Source organism: Vicia villosa, linkage group LG4 (genome assembly GCF_029867415.1).
Source record: "Vicia villosa cultivar HV-30 ecotype Madison, WI linkage group LG4, Vvil1.0, whole genome shotgun sequence".
Taxonomy (NCBI): Eukaryota; Viridiplantae; Streptophyta; class Magnoliopsida; order Fabales; family Fabaceae; genus Vicia; species Vicia villosa.
Window position 1 is genome coordinate 11,308,474 of NC_081183.1, and position 23,981 is coordinate 11,332,454.

General features: G+C 34.3%; 3 protein-coding genes across 4 annotated transcripts; 2 read left to right on the plus strand and 1 right to left on the minus strand.

The window, feature by feature from the left end:
- Positions 1-6,010: 6,010 nt before the first annotated feature.
- LOC131594491 (L-2-hydroxyglutarate dehydrogenase, mitochondrial) lies at positions 6,011-9,021 on the plus strand. Its single transcript, XM_058866639.1, has 4 exons — positions 6,011-6,380; positions 7,459-7,740; positions 7,909-8,342; positions 8,459-9,021. Exons 1-4 carry the CDS (start codon positions 6,063-6,065, stop codon positions 8,727-8,729), a joined length of 1,305 nt encoding a protein of 434 aa, XP_058722622.1. The 5' UTR covers positions 6,011-6,062; the 3' UTR covers positions 8,730-9,021.
- Positions 9,022-9,502: 481 nt separating this feature from the next.
- Positions 9,503-12,185, minus strand: LOC131594492 (ABSCISIC ACID-INSENSITIVE 5-like protein 2). 2 transcript variants are annotated; one of them, XM_058866640.1, is made up of 5 exons: positions 11,798-12,185; positions 10,906-11,685; positions 10,658-10,794; positions 10,492-10,563; positions 9,503-10,029 (listed from the first exon to the last, which is right to left on the minus strand). In XM_058866640.1, exons 2-5 carry the CDS (start codon positions 11,567-11,569, stop codon positions 9,949-9,951), a joined length of 954 nt encoding a protein of 317 aa, XP_058722623.1. In that variant the 5' UTR covers positions 11,570-11,685; positions 11,798-12,185; the 3' UTR covers positions 9,503-9,948. The 2 variants fall into 2 exon arrangements, with proteins under 2 accessions (XP_058722623.1, XP_058722624.1); XM_058866641.1 differs by having other exon boundaries at positions 10,658-10,782; positions 11,798-12,182.
- Positions 12,186-19,762: 7,577 nt separating this feature from the next.
- On the plus strand, positions 19,763-21,925 carry LOC131598811 (14 kDa zinc-binding protein). Its single transcript, XM_058871371.1, has 5 exons — positions 19,763-19,940; positions 20,462-20,519; positions 21,167-21,256; positions 21,410-21,527; positions 21,615-21,925. The coding sequence occupies exons 1-5, from the start codon at positions 19,807-19,809 to the stop codon at positions 21,680-21,682; spliced, it is 468 nt and encodes a 155-aa protein (XP_058727354.1). The 5' UTR covers positions 19,763-19,806; the 3' UTR covers positions 21,683-21,925.
- The last annotated feature ends 2,056 nt before the right edge of the window (positions 21,926-23,981 follow it).

Below are 23,981 nucleotides of genomic sequence, written 5' to 3' on the forward strand. Positions count from 1 at the left end.
TTGTTGAGGGTGCGAGCATAAAATATTGGTCACTCAGGTAAAATAATAAGGGCAGGGCGGGCCCGCAGAAGATTCACCTCTAAAGCCTAAAAATTGCAAAATTCTATATTAATGTCAGTGCCTGTAAAAAAAAGGTGGGTGGGTATATTATAAGATGTGGGTCTAAAATCCTGACCCGCCCCGTAAAAATTATTGGCAAAACAGGCATGCTCAGCGGGCCAGGCTCATTTTTTCACCTCTAGTGAAAAGTGAATATGCAAGCAATCTTAACTCAACAAAAGTGTGCAGAACCGTTAAAGGGTGTGATATATTGATGCTTGCAAACCTAATACACACATAGAAGAACAAGATGATGGACAAGGTTAAGAGTGTCATTATCTTGTGCCTCGAGAACAAAGTTCTATGGTAAATATTAAGAGAGAATATTGTGGCTAAGATGTGGGTCATGATTTGTATATGATCAAGTGATTGACTCACAGATTATGTATGAAATGACAACTATATTCTTTCAGTATGATGGATAACAAATCCATTATGGAACAATTGACATATTTCATAAGATCATTAGTAATTTGTAATATATTGAGGTGAAGATTAATAATGAAGACAAGGCTATCCTAATTTAATCTCATTATCTGAATCCTTTGAGCATTTCAAGGATGCCCTTCTTTATGATAAAGAAAATATTATTACCTTAGATGAAGTCCAGATGGCTTGAAGATCCAAAGGGCTATCAAAGATGAAATATTTGAATATTGACGATCGTGGTGAAGGCTTGAGTGTATTAAGAGAAAAGAGTGAGATTACAGGGTACCAAGATGAGAAGAGATCCATGTTAAAGTTCAAATCCTAGGGGTTTGATAAGTCAAGGTCAAAATGTTTTATTTGTTATAAAATCGTTCACTTAAAGAAGGATTGTTCTAATAGAGAGAGGTCAAGAGAAATTTGGTCATATTGTATGGTTATGAGAGTGTTGGTGTACTAGTGGTGTCTATTGGGCATATGACTAAACGCACAAGAGGGGGTGAATACGTGTTTCAATAAAACGGTAATTTGAAGAAAAAAAATTGGATCATTTTTTAGAGTTTAAAAACATTTTATAATTAAGCAGCATATATATATAACTTGCGGAAAGTAAAATTTAAGAGAAAAGAGAATGCACAAGGAATTATGTAGAATCATTCAAGAAGACTTATCCTCCTATCCCTAAGATTTGATCTTGATAATTTTCAATAAAACTTAAGAGCTTTTAGTAGATTGAACTCTCGAACCTATTTTTACAAGAAAAATGAGTTTCTGGCTAACATCCAACCAAACAACAAACAAATGAGAGAAACGATTAGTCTTTCTTCCAAACGTCGAATTGAAATGGTTAGTCTTCCTTCCAAACAACAACTTGAAGCGAATTTTCCCTAAGCTAAATCGAGATTTTATACGGGTTTTTCTCAAACATAGGTTAGCTTTTAATCTAAGATGAGCTCATGAATCAAATCGGGGTTTTCAAGGGCTGATCACGAACCTATGAGATTTTATACCAGGCTTATCTCCAACCTTAAGAAGCTTTTAACTGTGCTAAGCTTACGAACCAATCCACGATTTTATACAGGATAACCATGGACCATCTTGAGATTTTAATACTAGTTTGATCTCAAACCGAACCGGGGTTTTACATAGAATAACCATGAACCAACTTGAGATTTATATACAGGGATCACTACTACAAAAAACACATATAATGTCGGACGCAAAGTGCATTTGGCGTCGGATGAGAAAGCGAGGTAACGTAGTTCATCATGAAAAGCTACCCTTTATCACATCGGTTATTAAAACGCTGAGGGGTAATGATAATTGCACGTGGGTTCGATTCCCAACATCATCACTTTTATTATTTTTAGAATTGGATGAAGAACCACAACAACACGAACAATAATGGAGAACAACAACAAAAACAAAATTAACAAGAACAAGAATAACATCAATGACACAATTCATTAGGAACCTATAATATACACATAATTTCATCAAATTATGCGTAAGAATGAGGAAAAGGAATATCAAAGAAGGGAAAAAGACATTTGTAAAGGCAGAGAGATGTAATTATTCAATAGCTCAAGGTAGCTAGTCTACCAGAAGATCTTTCCAACTTCTAAGATAAGAAAATGTGGAGAATTAAAGAAGCAATAGTTAGAAGGAATTACTAGTACTTAACATGCGTGAAATCTTTTGGCTTTAAGACTTCCAAAGATCAGAGAAGAGGAAAAATCAGAAGAATCACTATAAAAGCAAAATAACTTCATCCAGAGAAATCATAGAAGAGGGAGAATCAAAATGAGTACTTCTGTTGAAACTTTATCCAAAGAAATCAAAGAAGATGTCCAAGTCATGAAAGAACCAAAACAGAAACTGAGTACTTCATCCAATGCTGAGAGGACAGAAGCTTATATGGATGTAGAGGTCCAAGTTGTTGAAAGAGACCATGCTACCGAACCTTTAAGACCCAGTAGAGCTCTCAGGAAGAGAAGATCAAGAAGAAGAAAGGTGAAAAGACCAGTCATCATCAATTATGATGATGAAACAGATTATACTTGGTCAAACTTTCTGTCTGCCAGAGGATTTAGATATGATTAATTAAAAATGAACTTTTTGTAATACTACTTAATGAAAGTTTTATTCTATGGTTTCTTATTTGTGAGCTTAGGGTTACAAGTAATTTAGGGTTTTATTTAATTGTTTCATACACACTAATCTATCAGCTTTCATCCTATACTAAATCTGAATAAAACTAAAACAAAAATAAAGGAAATGCTTCATCTATAAAAATTATAACTTACAGTAAATTATCTCAGAGAGCTCAAAGCCTTTTCCATATTCATTGACTCTTGAGGCAGTTTGTATGTTAACCATCCAAAACACCAAAACCTAAAATAACTCAAAGTAATGCTTCTCAAAACCAACAATATGCAAAAACAACCGTAATGAATAAGAACAACAACAAGAAAAACAGTAATGGCGAACAACAACAACAACAGTAATGGAGAACAACAAGAACAACATTAATGGAGAACAACAACATATATTTATGTCAGTTTTACAAAAAATCGAGGTAACATATCCGTCGTAAAATCTAAAAAAATAAAGGCGTCTTTTTGGTTCCATATAAAACATTAAACAAAAGGATTTGGGAATCAAACCTCAAACCATGAGCATATATTTATGTCGATTTTATTTAAATCCGAGGTAACTGATTTATTATTATTTTTAAATAAAACAAGGCGCTCCGATCACATGTATCCGCGGTTTTTTATCGTACGTGGTAAAAGCTTCGTCATAAAAAGTGTTATTAGTTGTAGTGGATGATCTTGAACCAATGAAGCTTTTGAACAGGCTGAGCCTTCGAATACAATCGATGAGTTAGTAACTAAATCCTCAAACCAAAGCTTTTAAAGAGTTTAGCTTCGGATCCAAATAAACAATCCTTAATTGGATGAATTATTCAACCAAAGTAAAAAAAAATGTTTCTTGATGAATTTACAATACCACACTTCCAAAACTACATAAATGCCTCACTTGGAAATGACATTTCTCGATAGCACTACGACCAAATTTCTAAGTGAGAAAATATTTTTAGAGAGAGTGAGGAGTGACATATAAGAGCTCACAATTATAGATGTAAACATATTATGGAAGGGGCCTCTGTTTATAGGCTAGAGGTTGGCACCAAAAAGAAAAATTTTTGGGGTCAGAATTAATGAGCCAATCGATTGGCATTATGCACCAATACATTGGTTGGCCTAAAATCAATTGTTTAAAAGCTTTTAAAAGATAAGAAAACATATATAGTCGGTACCATACATTAATATATTGTCCTAAATACTTTGGACGCATTTTTGAACCCGCTCTATTTTCCTCAGGGTATAAATACATTCATAAAAGATTTCCAAGTAGACAATCTCTAATCTCCATTTTCACTAGGATTACTTGAGCCATAACCTAACTTGGGTGTTGAAGTTCTAACCATTCAAGATCGATTCGAGATCGACATCGATTAACGATATTGATTCAAAATCAATGTCACTAGTTCAAGAAACACTATGATCATGACCTTCAATCCATGGTGCCACATCAGTGAATTGACCAGGAATTTTGGCTTTGCCGTAGTATCTGTAATCTTTTCCATTTATGGTTCCGAAATGGAACAATGGCGCCGTCTGTAGGAAACGACTTTAAATTCCTATGATTTCCAGAGTTTCAAATCCAAATTTTGATATTGACTCGTAACGTCCTCATGACGTCAAATTGAATCATACTCAACCTTATGATCCAAATTATCCCTGTAAATCTGTGTTTTATGTTTGGTTTCTTTATTCACGTCTCTCCCATTCTCAAAAGCAACGGTGTTTGGGAGCGAGCACAGAGGTTCTCTATTTCGAATTCGGTTGGTCACCGACCTTAGTCTTGGTTTCATTATTAAGGTCTACGACTCTCTCCAAAATCCTGAATATCAGCGAGAAATATAGTTCCAAGTCCAGAACTAGGATTGTGCCGGTCTCTGGAGACAATTTTCGTGAAAGCCGAGTGCAAACCCTACAAATCATAGACTGAAGAGAGACGTCCATATTTTCCAATATATTATGGATGGAAGCGGAGGAAGCATCATATAGGCATCATAAGTTCATAGTTAATGTTGCCCGAGTGTGGTATTTATAAAAGGTGATATTTATAGAAGAAATGAGTGTTGTAGAATTGAACACATGGTGGCTACGTGTAGGTGAAAAGGCGCTTCCGTTTCCAAGAAATGGGAGAGTCAGTGGTAGTAACTTGAAAACCCACGATTTAGGGAGTAGGAGTGATCATGAAAAGTGATGGGAGAGCCTCAAAAATTGCAGCGCAGAAAGTAGTAATCATGTCAAATGACATCAGCAAATAAATTAGTAGTAAAAAATTCATCAAAGAAAAAAAGGCTCAAGTTTCTTAGTCAAACGTATTCTAAATCAAAACTGACCTTTTAGAGGGCAATTTGTTAGCCCAAAAATTTCGACCAAAGCATAAAAGCTTGAATAGTTTGAGTAAAAGCTCAAGAGTGTGTAAGCAGAAGTGCTGAGAGATAGAAGTGGTTGGCCGACGGGAAGGATGTCGAATAAGAATCAACTTCCAGAGAGCATAGTGAATGGAAATCGACTCCAAAAACTAGCCTAGCTAGTCGAAGGATGGTTGGGCAAAGAGTTGTAACAAATGTGGGAAAGTGGCCAAGAGAAGTTTCGCATGGATAGTTACATAGCTGGTTGAGATTTGTCGACCAGGAATAATAGTTATTTTTTGTTTGTATATATAAGTAGATGTCATTTTCAGTTTTAGAGGTCGCATTTGTAACATTGTAAGAAAAGCTCAAAGTATCTGCAATCAGAGAGAAACAAGCAACTTCTAAAATGTATGCATGCGTCCAACTTTCAATTCAAAATAGTTTATTTTCCAGTTTTTATTTTCAAGTGTTCATTTTACTTTGTCAAATTGTTTTACTATATTCCGTTTATTTGCATTTCTTTGGTTTTTACCCAGTCTCAATACCAAATTCAAACACGAAAACTTTTCCAAACCTAACACTAATTCTAAGATTCTATAGCCGATTCTGCAAGTAAACTTCCATAAGTGGCTAGAGATTGTTTGTCAGAAATTTGTACAAACAGATGTATATACCCTAATTCGGAGATGTATTTCCGAAAAGTCCCAAAACTTAAAAAAATGAATTTTTTTGGAGGTGCATCTTTGAAACTCCCCTGATCTTGACAAAAAAGTGTTTTGGATATGGATCTCCGAAAACACTCATAAAAAATAAAATGTAGTGCGTTCAAATTTGCATCTCCGAATTCAGGGAATAAAACTGAAATTTCGCATAAGACTCCTAAGAAGATTAAGGGTGTGTAGAAAGAAAATCCCAAAAAAAAAAAGAATAAGTTTAAAATCCAAGTCCATGATCCATTACTTCCTTGATCATTCTTCTATATCAACCAACAAACAAATTGAAAAGAATAACAACAAAATCTGCATCCAAGTGAGTTACTACAATGCTGAAGAAAACAATTCAAACATTGGTACGATGTGATGTTCATATGAAACGAAATCACTTGTTTGGCAATTGTGTTAGAAACATTAACAGCACTTCTCAAAATGATAGAACAACCTCGTACTCTGTTCCAAGGGAGAAAGTAGATTGTGTCGTGATAGGAGCTGGTGTGGTTGGAATAGCAGTTGCAAGGGCAATGGCACTCAAGGGTAGAGAGGTGATTGTCATTGAATCAGCACCTAGTTTTGGGACTGGGACTAGTTCTCGAAACAGTGAAGTTGTTCATGCTGGAATTTATTACCCTCGTGATTCTTTGAAGGTTGGTGTGTCTTTTTGTTGTTAAAGTTTTCATTTTTATGTGAACCCATCAAGAAAGTTCTGTTTTTTTTGTTCTTGATTGTTGTTGAATTTTGATATTGTGTTAGTTGATGAGAAAATCAAATTGGGTTGGTGAGTTTTAGCCAAAAAGCTGGAACCCCAAATGAGTGTGTTAGTAGGATTGCGTAAAGGATTTTGTGATTTCGATCGGTATAGATGTTACGACACTAACTACGACGCTGATTGCGGCCGTAGTGGTGAGAATTAATTGCAGTTTGTTCTTTATCATAAAAACGTGAATAACGGTATAAGTATCGCACTTTCTGATACCGTTTTGTTGCAGTCATTTTTGCGGTAAAGAACTTTTTTTAACCTTAGTGAGTTAGACTCAACCTAAAGTGTAAGAGACTGTTAAATTAATTAGGCTAAAGAGGATATGCATTGGAAGTTGAGTTGAATGCACCATTGAACATTTATGCAATTGGTGTAGTTTGATCCATTTAAGTTGTATTGTAGCAAGAATGGCTATATTCCATGTTTGCTTAAGATGTCAGAAATGAACTGCTGGAGTAAATTACATAGGTTTAGGACCATTCCAAAGTTTAAACTTTCTCTTGTAGACGCATTTATCAAGGTCGTCTTAAGTTTTCGGAGGTGCTGTGTAGGATGGTCATATTTTATGAGGGCCTATTTGGCCATTATTTAACTGTGTTAAATGTTAGGTCTGGTGTGGTAGTCCGTCTTGCACACCCTCAAAGGCGGTCATGGCGGTTATGTTTTGCGATTGGTGATATCGTTTAAAATTGTTACTGATGCACCAACAGTTGTGATGTCGATGCAGGCGCTACTAGTATATCATAATCCTTGATGTTACCGCTGTAGTTATGGTTGTGTGTGGACAACCATTTAAAACCCTGAGATATTCTTTCAGCTTGCAAAATGAAAGTAGCTAGTAGTTTTTTACATCTTATAACATTCTTGAGTATTCTTTTCTTAGTCTTTTTCCGTGCAATTAACCAAAACATGACTAGTTTTTCCCCTCTTTTTTGTTTAGAATTTAATTCAATCTTCTTTTGCAGGCGATTTTTTGTGTAAAAGGAAGAGAAATGTTATACGAGTATTGCTCAAAGCATGATATTCCACATGAACAAACTGGTAAGCTTATAGTGGCTACTCGATCCTCCGAGATTCCAAAGTTAAATGAAATTTTAAATCATGGTATTCGGAACGGTGTTGATGGTTTGAAGGTGATAGACGGTGTTGATGCCATGAAAATGGAACCAGAATTGCAATGCGTGAAAGCGATACTATCACCTCTCTCAGGGATTGTCGATTCTCATTCTTTAATGCTCTCTTTAGTGGTATGCTTTTCTAGCTTCTTTTACCATGTTGTAAAGATAACAGTTTTATATCGCGTATCTCGTAAAATAACAGTTTGTTCATATTCCACTATGCTACCATGCTATAGCGCCGCTGCAGCTGCTATTTGACAACAGTTTGTATTAAATACTGTACCGTCATTGGTTCAGGGGGAAGCTGAAAATCACGGAACAACCTTCACCTACAATTCAACCGTCATCGGCGGACATATAGAAGGAAATGAGATTTGTCTCCATATATCAGAAACAAAGAATCTTAAAGAATGGAATGATACATCAATTTTGCAACCAGAATTATTACTTTTTCCTAAACTTGTAGTAAACTCTGCAGGCCTTAGTGCCCCTGCCCTTGCAAAAAGATTTACCGGTCTACAAAACCGAGTTATTCCTCCTGCCTATTATGCGCGTGGTTGCTACTTCACGTTGTCGAATACGAAAGCTCCTTTCAAACATTTGATATATCCTATACCGGAGGACGGTGGACTTGGAGTGCATGTTACTTTAGACTTGAACGGTCAGGTCAAGTTTGGTCCGGATGTCGAATGGATCGACGGTGTTGATGATATCTCAAGCTTTCAAAATAAGTACTTTCTAATAACCTTTCATCTCCATGCTTTTGAATTTCTTTAGTATCTCAATTTTTTAAGTAACCATTGAATCATCAGTTTGGATCACTAACTTATGTAACCATTGATCATAGGTTCGACTACTCAGTACATGCAAACCGCGCCGAGAAGTTTTATCCAGAGATAAGAAAATACTATCCAAATCTAAAGGATGGATCTTTGGAACCAGGATACTCGGGGATCCGACCTAAACTTTCGGGACCCTATCAGTCACCTATTGATTTTGTTTTACAGGGAGAGGACATTCATGGAATACCTGGACTTATTAATCTTTTTGGAATTGAGTCGCCTGGTTTAACATCAAGCTTGGCAATTGCAGATTTTGTTTCTACTAAATTTTTGTGATGACACAAAGCTATGCAGTGTGGAACTTGAAGATGCTTGACATCACCAAAAGACACATTGTTATTGTACATGAGAAAGGATTTAGAGTCTTTGACTTTACATTCTTTAACTTAGCATTTCTTTTGTATACACCAAATGGGGGACATTTTTTCATGTAGTGGTTTCCTCCACTAACATTGATGTGCTCTCCCTTGAACACATTGAGATAAGAATATTTGCTACTAAACTAGTCAAATAAAGATATTCTTAAACAAGTACTAACATTTTATATTTTCAATACAATAACATATATTATTTTATTCTAATTCTATCTCAAAGTTAATCCTTCCTATGTGTATTACACTTAAGTTAACTAACACTTGCAAACAATGTGATTAACAACTAATAAAGATTATAAGATTATTATACTCTTCTAGTTCAAATTGGCCTACAAAAATATTGAGATGCTGCTCCACTAAAGTCCATTCACACAAGTCAAAAGAACTTTTATGCTCTCACTATTCCAATCAGAGTCACATCAGTCAATTGGAAAATTGCAATTTGAAAAATCCCAACTCAACAAGTAGAAATCAATATTACAATATCGGACATCACCAAAGTTATTCACGGTTGTGTGTGAGTTCCTGGTATTCGCGATTGTGTGTAAATTTTAGTGGTTACTACCTCTTCGTCAATGGAACAAAAAAATCATTATTTGTTTACATCATATTCTCATGAAACAAACAAGGTCAAAAAAGTACATTCACTTATATGTAATAATTAAGAGTTAATCATTTACTAGCAAGCAATAATCATTCAGATATATGTAACCAAATTCCACTCGTCTACAAACTTCTTCACACTAACAGCAAGTACTTTCTACTTGAAATGAAATAGTTAAAACTTCAACTAGTCTAAGCAAATACAAGGGAACAATGACCAAAATAATCAATTGCGGCCAACTACGGCGTTATCCCACAATAGCTATCTGCTCTGCGCCGCTATCTGAGATCGACTACTCTGGCAATGACTATAAGTTACAAAAAAGCTCATATATAAAGAGAAAATGGTAGTTAATCCACAAGTAGGTCCAGAATTAGACTCAAATATATATCATAATTCAGACTTGGTAAAAATATAGGTACAACAAAACTTTAGTGGTAAATGCACTTCCAAATGGCATAGAAACTTGTTTGAGAGTCAAATGCATAATACACATGAGAGCTGTGATAGATTGACATCAGAAGGATGCTGAATTAGTTCTGCGAAGCTGATTCTTCGGCTCGGGTGGCGGCGCACATGGCACCTCCTTCTCTATCTCCTGTAACAACAAAAATATTACCGTGAGTAGATATGAATTGTCTCAGTAGATGTATAACATGTATGCGTGCATCGTATAGCTTTCTATGCCACAGTTCCAACCCTCGCTCATTGAAATCCGATCAATCTGTCTATTAAATAACATGGACCAAGAAATCGTTACTAAACCAGAGGCCATTCCTGTTTATGGAACCATCTTTATCATCTTCTAGCGCTATTACTTTCGAAGAAAATAGGCACAGCGATAAATATTAAAGTACGTGACTGCCAAGGGAATACACATAAACAAGAGTTTCCAAAATCACCTCGATGGTGCAAATAACTAGAAACTACCAGGTTGGTTCAATTCAAAACGTCCAACTATTTCAACCATTGATTTCCTTAATAGAAGGTATGCCAAGAGAAGATACCGTATTAACAAATATCAGCATACAATGATAAACTAGAAGGCATAGAAACATACATTCTGTCTTCTAAGCCTTTCATTTTCCTCTTCTAAACGCGAAACTTTAAGTTCCAGTTCTTGTGTATAAGCCTGTCCATTCCATTGGCACAGATATTTCGTTGTATCAAAAAATAAAATAGACTTCAAAGATATAACATCATGCACACAGAAGAAAGAGAATAACCTGTCTTCTAGCTCGTGACCGAGCAGCAGATTCCCGATTTTTAATCATCCTCTTTTGCCTCCTCTCCACGGTTTTCTCTACCACTATACCAGAAGCAACCCTTTTTCGACCTAGCGTTTGTGTATCTGAAAAAGCACCTGATAAAGGTGTGAGGCTTTGGAAAAAAGGAGGAAAAAAATACAAGAACATCGAACATTCTAGCATAATATCGAAATACTAAGAGATATTATTTTATTTTCTAACAGTACCCATTAGAGAAGACGGTGACATTGCTGCATCCAAAACCGGATTCCTTGCAACTTGAAAAGGTTGTTGAATGGCATGAACAGCCATAAAAGAAGGCATCAAATGCTTTTCATGCTGATGCTGTGGAGGCTGCTGCGTCGAAGGAAGCTGAAATTGCATCCAATGATGACCATGCTGTGAAACATTTTGCCGAGAATCCTCATTCGAATCAACCCTTAACAAATCACCACCTTCCTTATTATGAAAAGATTCACCAACAACACCAGCTTTCATCAAGAAATCCTCCAAAGTCATTTCACCAAGTGTTTGCTGTCTTTCACGCGCTTCCCTATCCCTATCAACACCCCTCTTCTTTTCTTGCATATCTTTCCATACTTCATCAACAGTTTTCTTACTAATATCTCCCGATAACGATAAACTCCCCTGTCGATTCATTTCGCTAAGTTGATTCTGCTGCATGTTAGCAGTACCGAAGTCAGAAACCTCGCCAGCTTCAACACTCCACACACTCTTGAGAAGCTCATCAAGGTTCATACTTCCAAGTGGTTTCCCTAAATTACCAAGATGGTTTTGAACTTCATCAAGGGTTAGATTATACAAAGATCCTGACCTAGATAAAGGTGTAGTAGTCTTTGACTCTTGAACTGTTCCACTTTGAGACACCATTTTTTTTTCACCAACACTCACCTCAAAAACATATAACTCTATATAGCTTCCATTTCTAAACCTAATTCAACCCTTTACTCAGAATCCACTTCAATCTCTATTAGCAACAAAATGAACTGAAAAGCCAAAGATAAAGTTTCTAAGAAGCAACTTTATTAATCTAAAGGCATAAACTTGAAACCAAAATTGAAAGAAAAAGAAAAAGGGAGAGAAGAGAAGAGAACATACCTGGAAAATGAAATCAATTTTCTTTGAAGTTTGGTAACAGAGACAATTTCACAAACACAAAGCATGCAATTTTGAAAAGGGGTTTAAAGTGTGGTTAATAACTGGTTCCAAAAGAAGAAGGGAAAAAAAGAGCAAGATCAGGTTAAAAAGGAATCAAATGCTACAGAACAGATGCTCCACAAACATAGGATGATAGTGTTTTAGAGAGAGAAAGAGAGAGTCACAAACTAATTATGCATGTTATTTTTCTAAAGCTATCATCATCATACTATGCACTAAGGAATTAAAAAAAACAGACATGGATGCTGCAAAAACCTTAGCACAAACAAAACACTTGTGAGAAAGTGGAACATTCCTTAGGAGAGAACATTGCTTACAATAACCTAAAAATGGAAACTAAAGTGTTTGGGTTGAGTCATACAAAAGAAAACATAAAAAAAAAAAAATGTGTGGTTTGGGCCCATGATGATAAAAGTTGATTTTTTTTTTTAAAATAATAAAAAAAATTTATAAAAAATTAATAATTTAGTTCGCAGATGTAATAATCATAAATGATGGATTTAAGCTCTTGAAATCAATTTTAGCCATGTAGAATATTTCCGATGCGGTGGAATGAAAAAGACCTGCAAAATTAATATTTTAACATTTTTAATTCACGAGTCCAAGTAATGAGGTAAGTTGTGGATAAAAATATATGTGCTAAATTGTCGTGGATACATTATATATGGAAAACGGTTAGAACCACCCCCACGTTTTCTAGCATGGAACGTGAGGTCTGTTAGATCACGTCTAACGATTGGTAGTCGCTGCCAGCGGAGTGGATTGAGTATGGGTCTAATAGCCGCAGGTGTATTGGACCCTCGACCCTTTATTGGATATGTCTTTGGACGAATAATTGGACATACACGTTACTAAACCTACGGCCGATATGGAACAGTTGCTCATAAGGCTTTCTAGAGCGCAATAATAAAAAAATTCAGAACACCGGGATGTTAATCATTTTTTATCTAATTACTAACTTAAAAAATAGCATGTTAATCATTTAAATCTTAAAAAAAAATAGCATGTTAATCATTTTTTATCTAATTTCTAACTTAAAAAAAAAATAAAAAATTATTCGTTAAATTTACCATTAAAATCTTTTACTTAACTAATTAATCATTGTGATATATTATTTGTGAGACCTTTATATAGACTAGATTACATGAATTAGAAGCATTGATTGATGAATAAGAAAATGATAAGAGTTAAATCGAAAGAATGGACAATTCTAAGATAAAAACAAAAACTGGAAAAGAAAATAAACTTTGAGTGTAACACCTGCTTGCATGTCAAGTACTAGTATTATTTGCCGTTGAATATCTTAACAAAAATGGTCCTTTTGTTTTAGCTTTGGGAATGAGAACAAAAATTCACACAGATCAAGATGCAAATAGTAACAAAACATGGAAAATAATGTTATCTAATATAGTACATAATGTTATCTAATATAGTACACACGAAAGAGACACCACTTACTCTCTCTAGTCTTTTTCTATTATACACTAGGTATAGTGCATCCAATTATATTTGTTCCACAGTAAGGATTTCTTAACACAAAAATTTAACATTATATGGTTCATGTGTTTTTTTTTTTAAAATCAAGATATATTAATGAAAAAACCAAAAGTCTTATAACGAGATTACAAAAGGTCGAGACAAAACTCGAACCGAAAAAATATTACACTTCAAATACAACCTAATAAAGATAGAACAAATGAGATTTGCTAAACTCATAAAAGTTGCAATTGGTATGAATAATTTTTTCTATGAACGACCGCCGTCAAATAAGCGCCTTAATGCTCCAAACAATATCGAAAATATTTCAAGAATCATTCCGGAAGATGATCTCATTCCTAAGCTTCCAAATAGTCCAACAAGTAGCCAACCAAATACTCTCTTCTCTACCAGATTTCACCTTTTTGGATTTGCAAAAACTATTCCATCTCAAAAAACTACTCATGATGCAATCGGACTCAAAATCAATAATGTTGATCCAACTAGCCACCTCCTTCCAAATTAAAGCGGAAGTTCCACAAGAGAATAATATATGATTCAACGTTTACCTCTCCGTTCTGCATAACACACAAACAGTAGAAGAAGGAAAAGAAATACCTCTAATAAGAAGAAGATCCCTTGTGGGTATTCTATTGATAAAACATCTCCAACCAAAAGCCTTAATCTTGTAAGACACATCCAATTTCCAAATAAGATTAAAAGCTTCGACAAACTCCTTCTCCGGGCCAAAAGAAACATGGAAAACATTTGAAAGGGAATAACAACTTCTAATCGAATACACATTGTCTGCTTCCGCCAACAACACGACGTTGTCGCTGCCCGAAACAACAGGCTGAAAGTGGCGCAAAAATAGTCTCAGACGTTGCATTGCAGTAGCAGCCGCCGAACTGTTTCGAGTCAGAATATCGAACTCCCTCTCAGTTAGGGGTGGCAAAACGGGCTTGACCCGCGGGGAAAGCCGGTTTTGCCCAAACTTTTTTGCATTACGGGACAAGGTTTTAGACCCACTCTCTTTAATGTGCCCGCCCCGTTTTTTTGCAGGCATGAGTTTTTTCATACAATTTTACTATTTTAAGGCGTAGAAGGTTCAATGCCCGCGGACTTTATCCACCCCGCCCTCATTTTTTTCAGGGCGGGGCAAGATTTAGACTCGCACTCTCAAATATGCTCGCCCCGCTCTGTTTTTTGCGGGCTTTTGCGGGACTGACATGCTCGTTTACCACCCCTACTCTTAGTTACGAAAGAAATTGATTTTTAAAATAAAATAATTTATATTTAGATAAATTATTGTAAAAATGAGTTGATCATTAAATTTTAATATAAAAATTATATTTAAATTTAAAGGTTACAAAATTCTAATTATAAATAAAATTAGTTCTAAAAAAAGAAAATTAATTCTATTTAAGGAACCAAACATGTCCAATTAATTATATATTTTCAAAATAAACTCTAAGTGTTGCAATTGTAAAACCATTCATATACAATAAAAAAGATGAATTTTGACAATAATGGATTTTAACATGAACAAGATTAAATTTGTCTATAATATACTAGTCCACTCTTGACCATTAGATCAAATAAAACTATATTTTTTGGGGGGTTTATTTACACTTAATATTTTCCCATACTATATTATTTCAAAATTTTAAAGAAGATTAAAAAAATTTATAAAATAACTACGATAACATCAATAGTTTTACATGATCTAATGGATAAAAGTAGACCCATTTATGATAGATAACTTTAGCAAATGTTCATGTTAAATATTAATCGAGAAATCATATAGAATGTGTTTATGGTGTTTATACTTGTTAAATGTTTAAATACGTGACTACCCTTAATGATTAAAGAATGTCAGAGGCTTTAAGATTGTCGTAGGGTTGAGAGCTACCTCACGTGGGGTGAGAAGCTCTTGTATATGTATATTTATGTGTTATGTTGTCGTTAGGTTAGTTTATCACGAAATGGAGGTATTTATAATCCTCGGGTCTGGACCCAAGTGTTCCTAGGATTCAAGTTTGTTGCATGGCTTTCACTTATTGACGTCTTTACTATCATGTCATTAATGTAAACATTTAAGTTGTGCCCTATTTGCTTGGAGAACACTGTTTCCATGAGCCTCTGGTAGAATGTCATCTTAGATGCATCTATGGAGTCGATCTTAATCTAGTTATACCCTGAATATGCATCCATGAAACTCAATATTTTGTAACTCAAAGATCTGTTAATCAGACGATCTATGTTGGAAAAATGATATGGATCTATAGGACATGCATCATTGAGGTTGGTGAAATCAACACACATACGCCACTTGTTTGATGCATATCTCACCAAGACCACATGCATCATAGGCATACTGAATTGTGATAACCATAAGGTTATTATTGTGGGGAATTACGCTAAATGTGTCTCCTCTTAAAAATGTGATAATGAGATATTGTCCCCCGCCCGAGATTTTGAGAGCTTTAACGAGTGCGATGATTGATGTTAAAACCTGTCAGGCGTACTTTCTCCATGAGGAGCTAGATTCACCCCCCGATGAAACCTCCAACGATGGTGTTAACGGTCTTCTTTGAACTTCCCTCGAACATTCTTGTGAAAAGATATTGGAAGCAAAAATGGGTAAATGATGAGTGTGGCCCAATTTTGTTTTACTAGGGCCCCACCGTGGGCGTCAATTATACTTGCTATATAAATGAGTAACAATCCATTATGATTAAGGGTTGTTAGAGGCTTTACGGTTGTTGTAAGGTTGAGAGCTAGCTAACATGGTGTGAGAAGCTCTTGTTTCTATATATTTCCGCGTTGTGTTGTCGTTAGTATAATTTATCACGATATTGAGGAATTTAGAATCCCCTGGACGGGAACCCATGTCTTCATAGTGTATATTTCCAGGGAATGTAGTTAAATCCCACAACCCTGTATGTCACATTTGTTGACCCAATACACGTTCAACACACGATTGCGCGTTATGGTAGAAGAAACTAAGGATCAGGGTGACGTATTCAGAGAAGAGGCGTCTTATCTAAAAGAGGGGCGCTCGAACCAATAAAAGGGCGTCTTGGAAAGAACGATGAGTGAAGCGCATGCCTTCACCCGATCCCATGTTTTCTTCCAGTTACACCACTACAGTCTATAGTGCTTGATTATAATTTTTAATATTTAAAGAACAACTTTTGTTGTTATAATGTTATTTGTTTAAATTTTGGTCCGAACTAGTCAAAGGCCCAAAAATATCATTGAAATCTAGAAACTTAATCTGACTGAAGTACCCACCATACAATGAATATGTGTACTTTTTCTCGGAGACATCACATAATAGTACAATTTCGTCTTCATCTCTGTCGTTGATCTACATTCAACAGTCCTTCACAACTCACATTGGGCCAATCAGAAACGGTCCTAACCGTCTCCCCTATATAAGCGTGACTCTGAGTTACACTCATATATTTTGAGTGTTGGAATGCTAACCTTACAAATACACTTTCCCTCCAAGTCACTGTAGAAATTTACCACCCTACCGAAAGTCTTTCCATGGTGGTTACCTTTAACCTACCATTATTTTCCTGTTCCAGTATGGAATAATGACACCGTTTATAGGAACCGTCTTATAATTCTCACAAATTATTCATCTATTTTCTCAAATTTACACAGTTGCATTGCCACAACCGCTTATGTTAACCACTCTGATCATCATAACAGTTTATGTTACCAATTTTGATCAATGTTAACCATATTGCAACTATTTTAAGTTATCGTTGTAACACCCGGTATTTAATTAATTATTTAATTAAATACTTTCAAATTATTTCGAATTTAATTATTGAATTTGTGGAGTGTTGAGAATTGTTGACATGGGTTTTTATGATTAATTAGTCTATTAATTAATTGATTAAGTTGTAGAAATAGTATTGAAGAAATACTAGATTTATTATATGGACCTAATTAAGTGATGGTGGTAGTAAAAGGTGGAGTGTGAATGTTAGGCCCAATAGGTTTAATGAAATTAGGTTAAGATAAGGATTAGGCTAATTAGAAGAGAAAAAGTCTTGGGGAATTGGTCATGGGAAGTTGTAGAGAAGAGAGAAAAGAGGAGAGAAACTCATCCCCGTTTTTCTTGCAGCAGTCTCACTAAATCGAAGATCCCCGATTCATTAACCGTTGGTTCATCACCAAATTTTGTGGGTAGGTTCGCAACACCTATATCTAACTTTTGACCGTTGGGATCTTCAAAATAAGGTCTGAGTTGTGAGATATCATCATCGCACTGTAGCTGCAAATTAAGGAAAATTTTCAGCTTTTTATTCAGATTAAAAGAGGCAATGTTTGGGAGCTAAGGCTAGATGGCTTCGATCGGTAGAATTGTAGAATGGACTCCGAATACAAGGTAAGGGGTGGGGTTCTAACTCTATAACCGGACTCATGATGAATGATATGTGGGGGTTAAATTTGTAGGAAATTATTCCTGATTATTTGTTGTGATTCTGTCGTGTTGATTCGATGAAATTAGTTGTTGTGGTGATAATTGTTGTTGTTTTATGCGAAGTTGAAGGATGTTTCAGTGACGATGTATACCTCTATTTATTAGTATAGCGACGATATAGGCTTATGCCTTGTGACGATGATGTTGTTTGTTGTGTGTGTTTGTTGCATTCATATACATATGCATTTTTGGCGACGGCCTAGATTGGCAAATTAGTGACGAAGGCTTATGCCTTGATGCCTCTGTTTAACTGGCAATTGGTGATGGGGGCTGAAGCCCTGGGTACCACATGCATGTGCAGTTGTAGAGTCTCATTGTATGTGGCATGAGTGTGATTTAATTGTGATGTGATGTGACTTGAGTTGTTGTTAAATTGTGATAATATGGAGTTTTAATTATAAATTGTTATACTAATGACGTGTTGTGACAGGTATTGTCTGGAAGATGAGAAATAGTTGTTATAACTATTAATATGTTGTTGTTATTGATTTTTGTTAATATAACTGTTCAGGTTAATTGTTATTATAAATGTAGTCTGAAAGCTGTAACGTGATAATTTCGTATGATTAAATTCTAATATATTGTTTATCATGCGTTTGTTTATATTGGTAGATATCTCACCCTTTCTGAATGATGTTTCCCTACCATGGGAAACGGACAGGTACTCAAGATAGCGGTGGAAGTTTTGAAGTGATTTTATGAAGTCTTTAGTTGCTGTTAGTCGAGTTGGTGTCTTGCTCTGATACGTAGCACTCGGGGGGATAAAACGATTGTTTTATTTATTAATTCTTTTGCTGAATTTTTATATGGTTTTGGTTTAAATTGTAACTTAAAGTTACCGTGCAATGATGCTACGACTTGATTTGAATAGTTATGAAGTTTGTTGATTCCGCTGCGAGTTAATTATTGAATTTAAACAAAGTGATTTTTTTGTAATGATTTGATTATCGTTTTAAATTCTTGTGCTATGTATCTATATGAAGGCAAGTAAGTCGTAAATGTTTTTGAGATGACGAATATGTGATACCTCAAATGAACTTGTTTGGAATTTATACTCTGATTTTCCGTATAATTTATCGGGTAGATTTGGGGTGTTACAATCGTATCTAATGGTAACATCTAAGGTGTTTGATCAAAGTTCCAAATGCTTCAAGATATTGCCGCTATAGTTATCACTCTACAAAAGAACCATCTTACAATACCAAGATGTACATGCTTTGATCTTAATCACTTTGCCAGTTGTAGCTTCGAGACATGTTTCAATTTATCAATCGATCAATTAAGAATATATTCAACTTCTGTCGTTCCAACATCATTTTTCACTTCATCCACTGCAACAAGCTCCTCTTCCATGTCGTTCCAATCCTCCAGACCGGAACTGTCACGCAACCTTCAAGACTTTGGTTCGATCTAATTTTTTCTGTGAACCAAAACTTTAAATTCGAGTTGTATAATTCTTCTGCTTTTTCATCTGTCCACTTATTTTTTAGAGGCACATGCGATTGATCTTCCTCATAACCATAATGACCACTATTCTTATAGATTTTTCAGTAAGTGTGCCTATATTTCTTGATCCAAAACGAATCTGACTCTCATTAACTAACTCCTTAACCTATATCAATTTACGAAAAATGTAAAAGCCCTTACTTATTTTTTATTGCATCCAGACGACGCGCTGACCCTTACTCTTTGACAATGTACTCGAGTCATCCATCTCGTTACTTATATACTACAACCTACTATTCTATTCGCTATTTGTAGCAAAGTTAACATATACAAGATTAAAAAAAAAAATCCTATTTCTTATGCTTTGGCAAATTAATTATGTTAAAAAATAAATATGCAGTGTCAAGTTAATTGAAAATGAAAATACAGCCAAACTAATGCGATCTATAATCGTACGGTGCATTTGGAAGCATGGACATTTAAGTCATTACAGCTGATCTGAATAAGCACGTTTTTGATCTATATGAAGAATAACAACAACAACACAGGTGAAAGAATTGCTGTTTTGACATCACACTTCACTCATTCAACTTCAATGGCTTCTGAGAAAGAAGCTGCCCTTGCTACCATTCCTCCTGATTCCGATTCTCCCACCATGTATGCTCCAATCTTCTCTTTTTAGGGTATTTCAATTTCTCATAAAGTTCCGATTTTTCCATGTTTTGATTATTTGGGTTTTTTGTTTATAGATACAGAAACCCTAAAAAGGTTATATTTTTATTCAATTAGGGTTATTGGGTACTGAGATTTTTTAGCATTTTTTATTTTTACAATTGAGTTAATCTTAATTTTGGGGAAATTATTTATTTTTTTTTTTGAAATTGTGTGATTGATTGATAGGACCCACTTTTGAAAAATGGTTGTTTGTTTGATTTTACCTGGATCTACATTTGATTGGATTTTGATTAGGGTTTTTGATGCGGTCAAATGCGGTTGCAATGCGGTTTCGGCAATGCTAAAACTGCTATGCTGTGGCCAAGATTGAATACCTTTGTCTAGATTCCTAGGTTTTGCCTCCTTGTGTTGGATGTAGAAGAAGAAATTTTAGTTTTTTTTTGAGATTTTTGAAGTGGCTATCATTATTATGCTGAATGTTATTATATTTTTGTGATGCACAGATTTGACAAGATCATCAACAAAGAGATTCCTTCTACGGTTGTTTATGAGGATGATAAGGTACTTAATGATGTGTGATTACAAATAGTGGATGTTATGTTTGGTGTTTTCTTGAAGAACTTAATTTAACTATCCATTGTGAAAAAAACATTACAAATATAGATCTCTATAGCACCGACACCTTTGAAAAAATGTGTGTCAGTGTATGTGTCAGAGTTGGACACTGGCACTTCTGATCACGTTTAATTTATTCATTTTTTTCTTCAAATTATTACTGGTGTCGACATGTCGGTATCGTGTTCGGTGTCTGTGTATGTATCTGTGCTTCATAGATATAGATTATGTTGAAATTCCATTGTTTGTATTGTTATGTATGGATGCTATTAATCTCCCGTTTTTTCAGTTTCAATGGAAGTTCTTGTCCACACACGCACACACATGCCTGTTTCTTTACTGTCTAGATTCTAGATTTTTTTACGCAGAAACATGCAAACTGTTCAAAAGATTTTCAAGTGTGTAGCCACATTGAGAATGTAATATATTGAAATTATGCTTCACTTTAAATTTATTCAAACTCTTGTTCATTTTAAAAACAAGTTCACTTTAAAGAAGCCTTACCTTAGCTTATTTTATGGCTTCAGAATAATTTTTACTCTTGTGTGTTTTTTAGTCATGTGCTCTATATTGGCTTTCCCTTCTTTTTTAAGGTGCTCGCCTTTAGGGACATAAATCCTCAAGCTCCCGTGCACATTCTAGTCATTCCTAAAGTCAGAGACGGCTTGACTGGTATCTCCAAGGTAAATTTCAGCCGCTCTTACGGTGTTCATAGACATATTAGAGTAGTTAGTTGCATTGGAATCAGTTATACTCAATGAACACGGTTTTGGAATTTGTATCGAATATGTGAATGTTATATTCTCAAGCTCACTTTATGTGCGATGTTTCTTCAGGCTGAGGAGAGGCACTTCGACATTCTTGGCCGACTTCTCTACACTGCAAAGCTGGTTGCGAAGCAAGAGGGTCTTGCCGAAGGCTACCGGGTTGTAATTAACGACGGGCCACAAGGATGTAAGTGTTACTATCCATACAAGAACTTGAACTTCGATGAATAACATCACTTTTTGAGTTTTTGATTCTTGATTTTGATTTTAACAGGCCAATCGGTTTACCACATTCATGTGCACGTCATTGGAGGTCGCCAGTTGAACTGGCCACCGGGCTAAAATGTAGGAAACGATTTGCGGCCAGCCGTCAGGAATCGTAGGGCAAATAATACTCTGGTGGTTGTGCTGTGTTTCAACAATGGTTTAAGTAACTAATAATTTGATACATGGTATTTGAAGCTACTAAGATTATTACTATTGAATGTGTCTAAACTGTTGTTGAATTTAGGTTAAAGTAAGTTTCAAAGTTGTTTTTAGAGACTCTGATTGCTGTTGGTTGGTTATTAAATGGCTCATTTGTTATGGATTATTAAAAAGTGATTATTAAAACAATTTCTTATTTGAAATAACTTACATGGAAAATCTGTGAGTTTTTGCATTTTGTGAAGTCAAATTCAATATTTATTGTGAGTATGAGTTTCTAAAATTGAAGCTTTTGGTTGAGTAGAGTCAAACTCTATTGTGGGTGGGACTTTAAGTGTATTCATGTGAGTGAATGACTCATAGTTCAAATATGTTGCCTAATAAATAAGGAGGCACACCAAGTTACTAAAAAGAATGAAGTAATAATTGATGTTGTTTCTTTGGTAAGTGTTTGTTGAGCAATCCTTTAGAAATAGTAAAAATAAAATAAAAGATGCATCTGGTTAGTGATTAATCTTTTTAATTTAAGAAAAAAAATTTAACAACTAATTTGATAGTTTATTTTAAATTATTTTATTAATTATAAAGTTTTCACACATTCTTGGCATGTCACAAATATTTATACTAGTTTACTAAAAGACAAATAAAAAAAAAAAAATAGAAGATAGGAGTATTACCTTAAAAATAATAGTACTAGGATAAGTTATTAAGTTTCCCAACAACCTCAACTACTTTGGCAACACCATAGCCAAAATTTCTCTACTAATAATGAAACCCACAAGAAAAACTAAATGCAACAACTTGTCTTTTTCTATGCATCATTAATTTCTCAACACATATATAGCCATAACCTTATTTATACACATTAAACTTTCAAATTCAAATTAAGCTTAAACCATAATTTCATTCTTTATGCTTATGGCTTCTCTTGTGCTTCTTCTATCTTTTCTAGTAAGAACAAAGAAATTTGAAAACCAAGATTCTATTGTTTCTTCTACTTCCTTTGACACTAATGAAGATGATTCATGTTTGAATGCAAGATTGTCACATAACTATGAAAGTGAGTTGGAGAAGAATATGGGAGTGAGTTTTCTACATGAGTCAAGAGTTTGTATTGAACTTGTTTAGCTAAGTTTGAGAAATGTGAGTTATTGGTTTATGAAAGAATAATGTATAAGTTTTTATTTTATTTTTATTATTGTAAAAAGTCTTATATATAGTATGTATCTAGTGATTACTTTATGTCACCTATTTACCTATCTTTCTTTCTTTCATATCTCTATCAATATAGTAGCTTTTTTATTATTATAATTATCTATTTGTAACTGTTTTTTATTTTTATTTTAAGTCATTTGTAATAGTTAGGTTATTTACTATACTATTTATAAAGAAAATTGATATATTTGGTGATTTATATAGTGACATGTTTTCGAATGTATTTATTCATTAAATGATGAGTGTCATATTCTTGACAGGGGTGGGAACCCTACATGTTTATTTTTTATGTGTAATTTTCGAAGTTGATAAATGTTTTATATTTATATTTTCTGATATGCTTGTTGTTTGCTCTGTTTTTTTTGTGTGATTTTGTATGCACATATATTAGTAAATTTATATTATAATTTTTAATTTTTAAAAATGCAAAATCCGCAGGTTTAACCTTATTTTTTACGGATGAAAAAATTTTAATTCTACATTTAAGTGTGTGCGTTTTATATAACTCTAGTTTTTGTCTTTTGTGGGATGTACATCTATTTGTCCCTAATTTTAAATATATTTGTCTATTTTTGATAATTTTTTGCCTCTCTAAATTGTGTACTTTTTAAAAGATTTTAGATCAAAATTTTGATCACATCATAATTCTTAATATTACAGAGAAATACGTCCAAATTTCCAAAAATTATAAGAGTTTAAAGGTAGTGCACTGACAGTGTAAACAAACTTTACACATACATCCAATCAAAATTCTTACAATTGCCATGTCATATTAATTTTTTTAAATTAAAATTGTGTTTTAATTAAATGCATGGTTGTGATTGGTTGACAGTGTAAAAATATTTTACACTGTCAGTGCATATCCCTTTTTCTCAAATTATAATTGGTAAAATTCATGATAATTTTTGAGAAAATTAAAAACAAAAAAACTGCAACAAATTTGTAAATCTAATAAAATATATTCTCATCATTTTCTTTGGAAAGGATTTTAGAGTTTGAG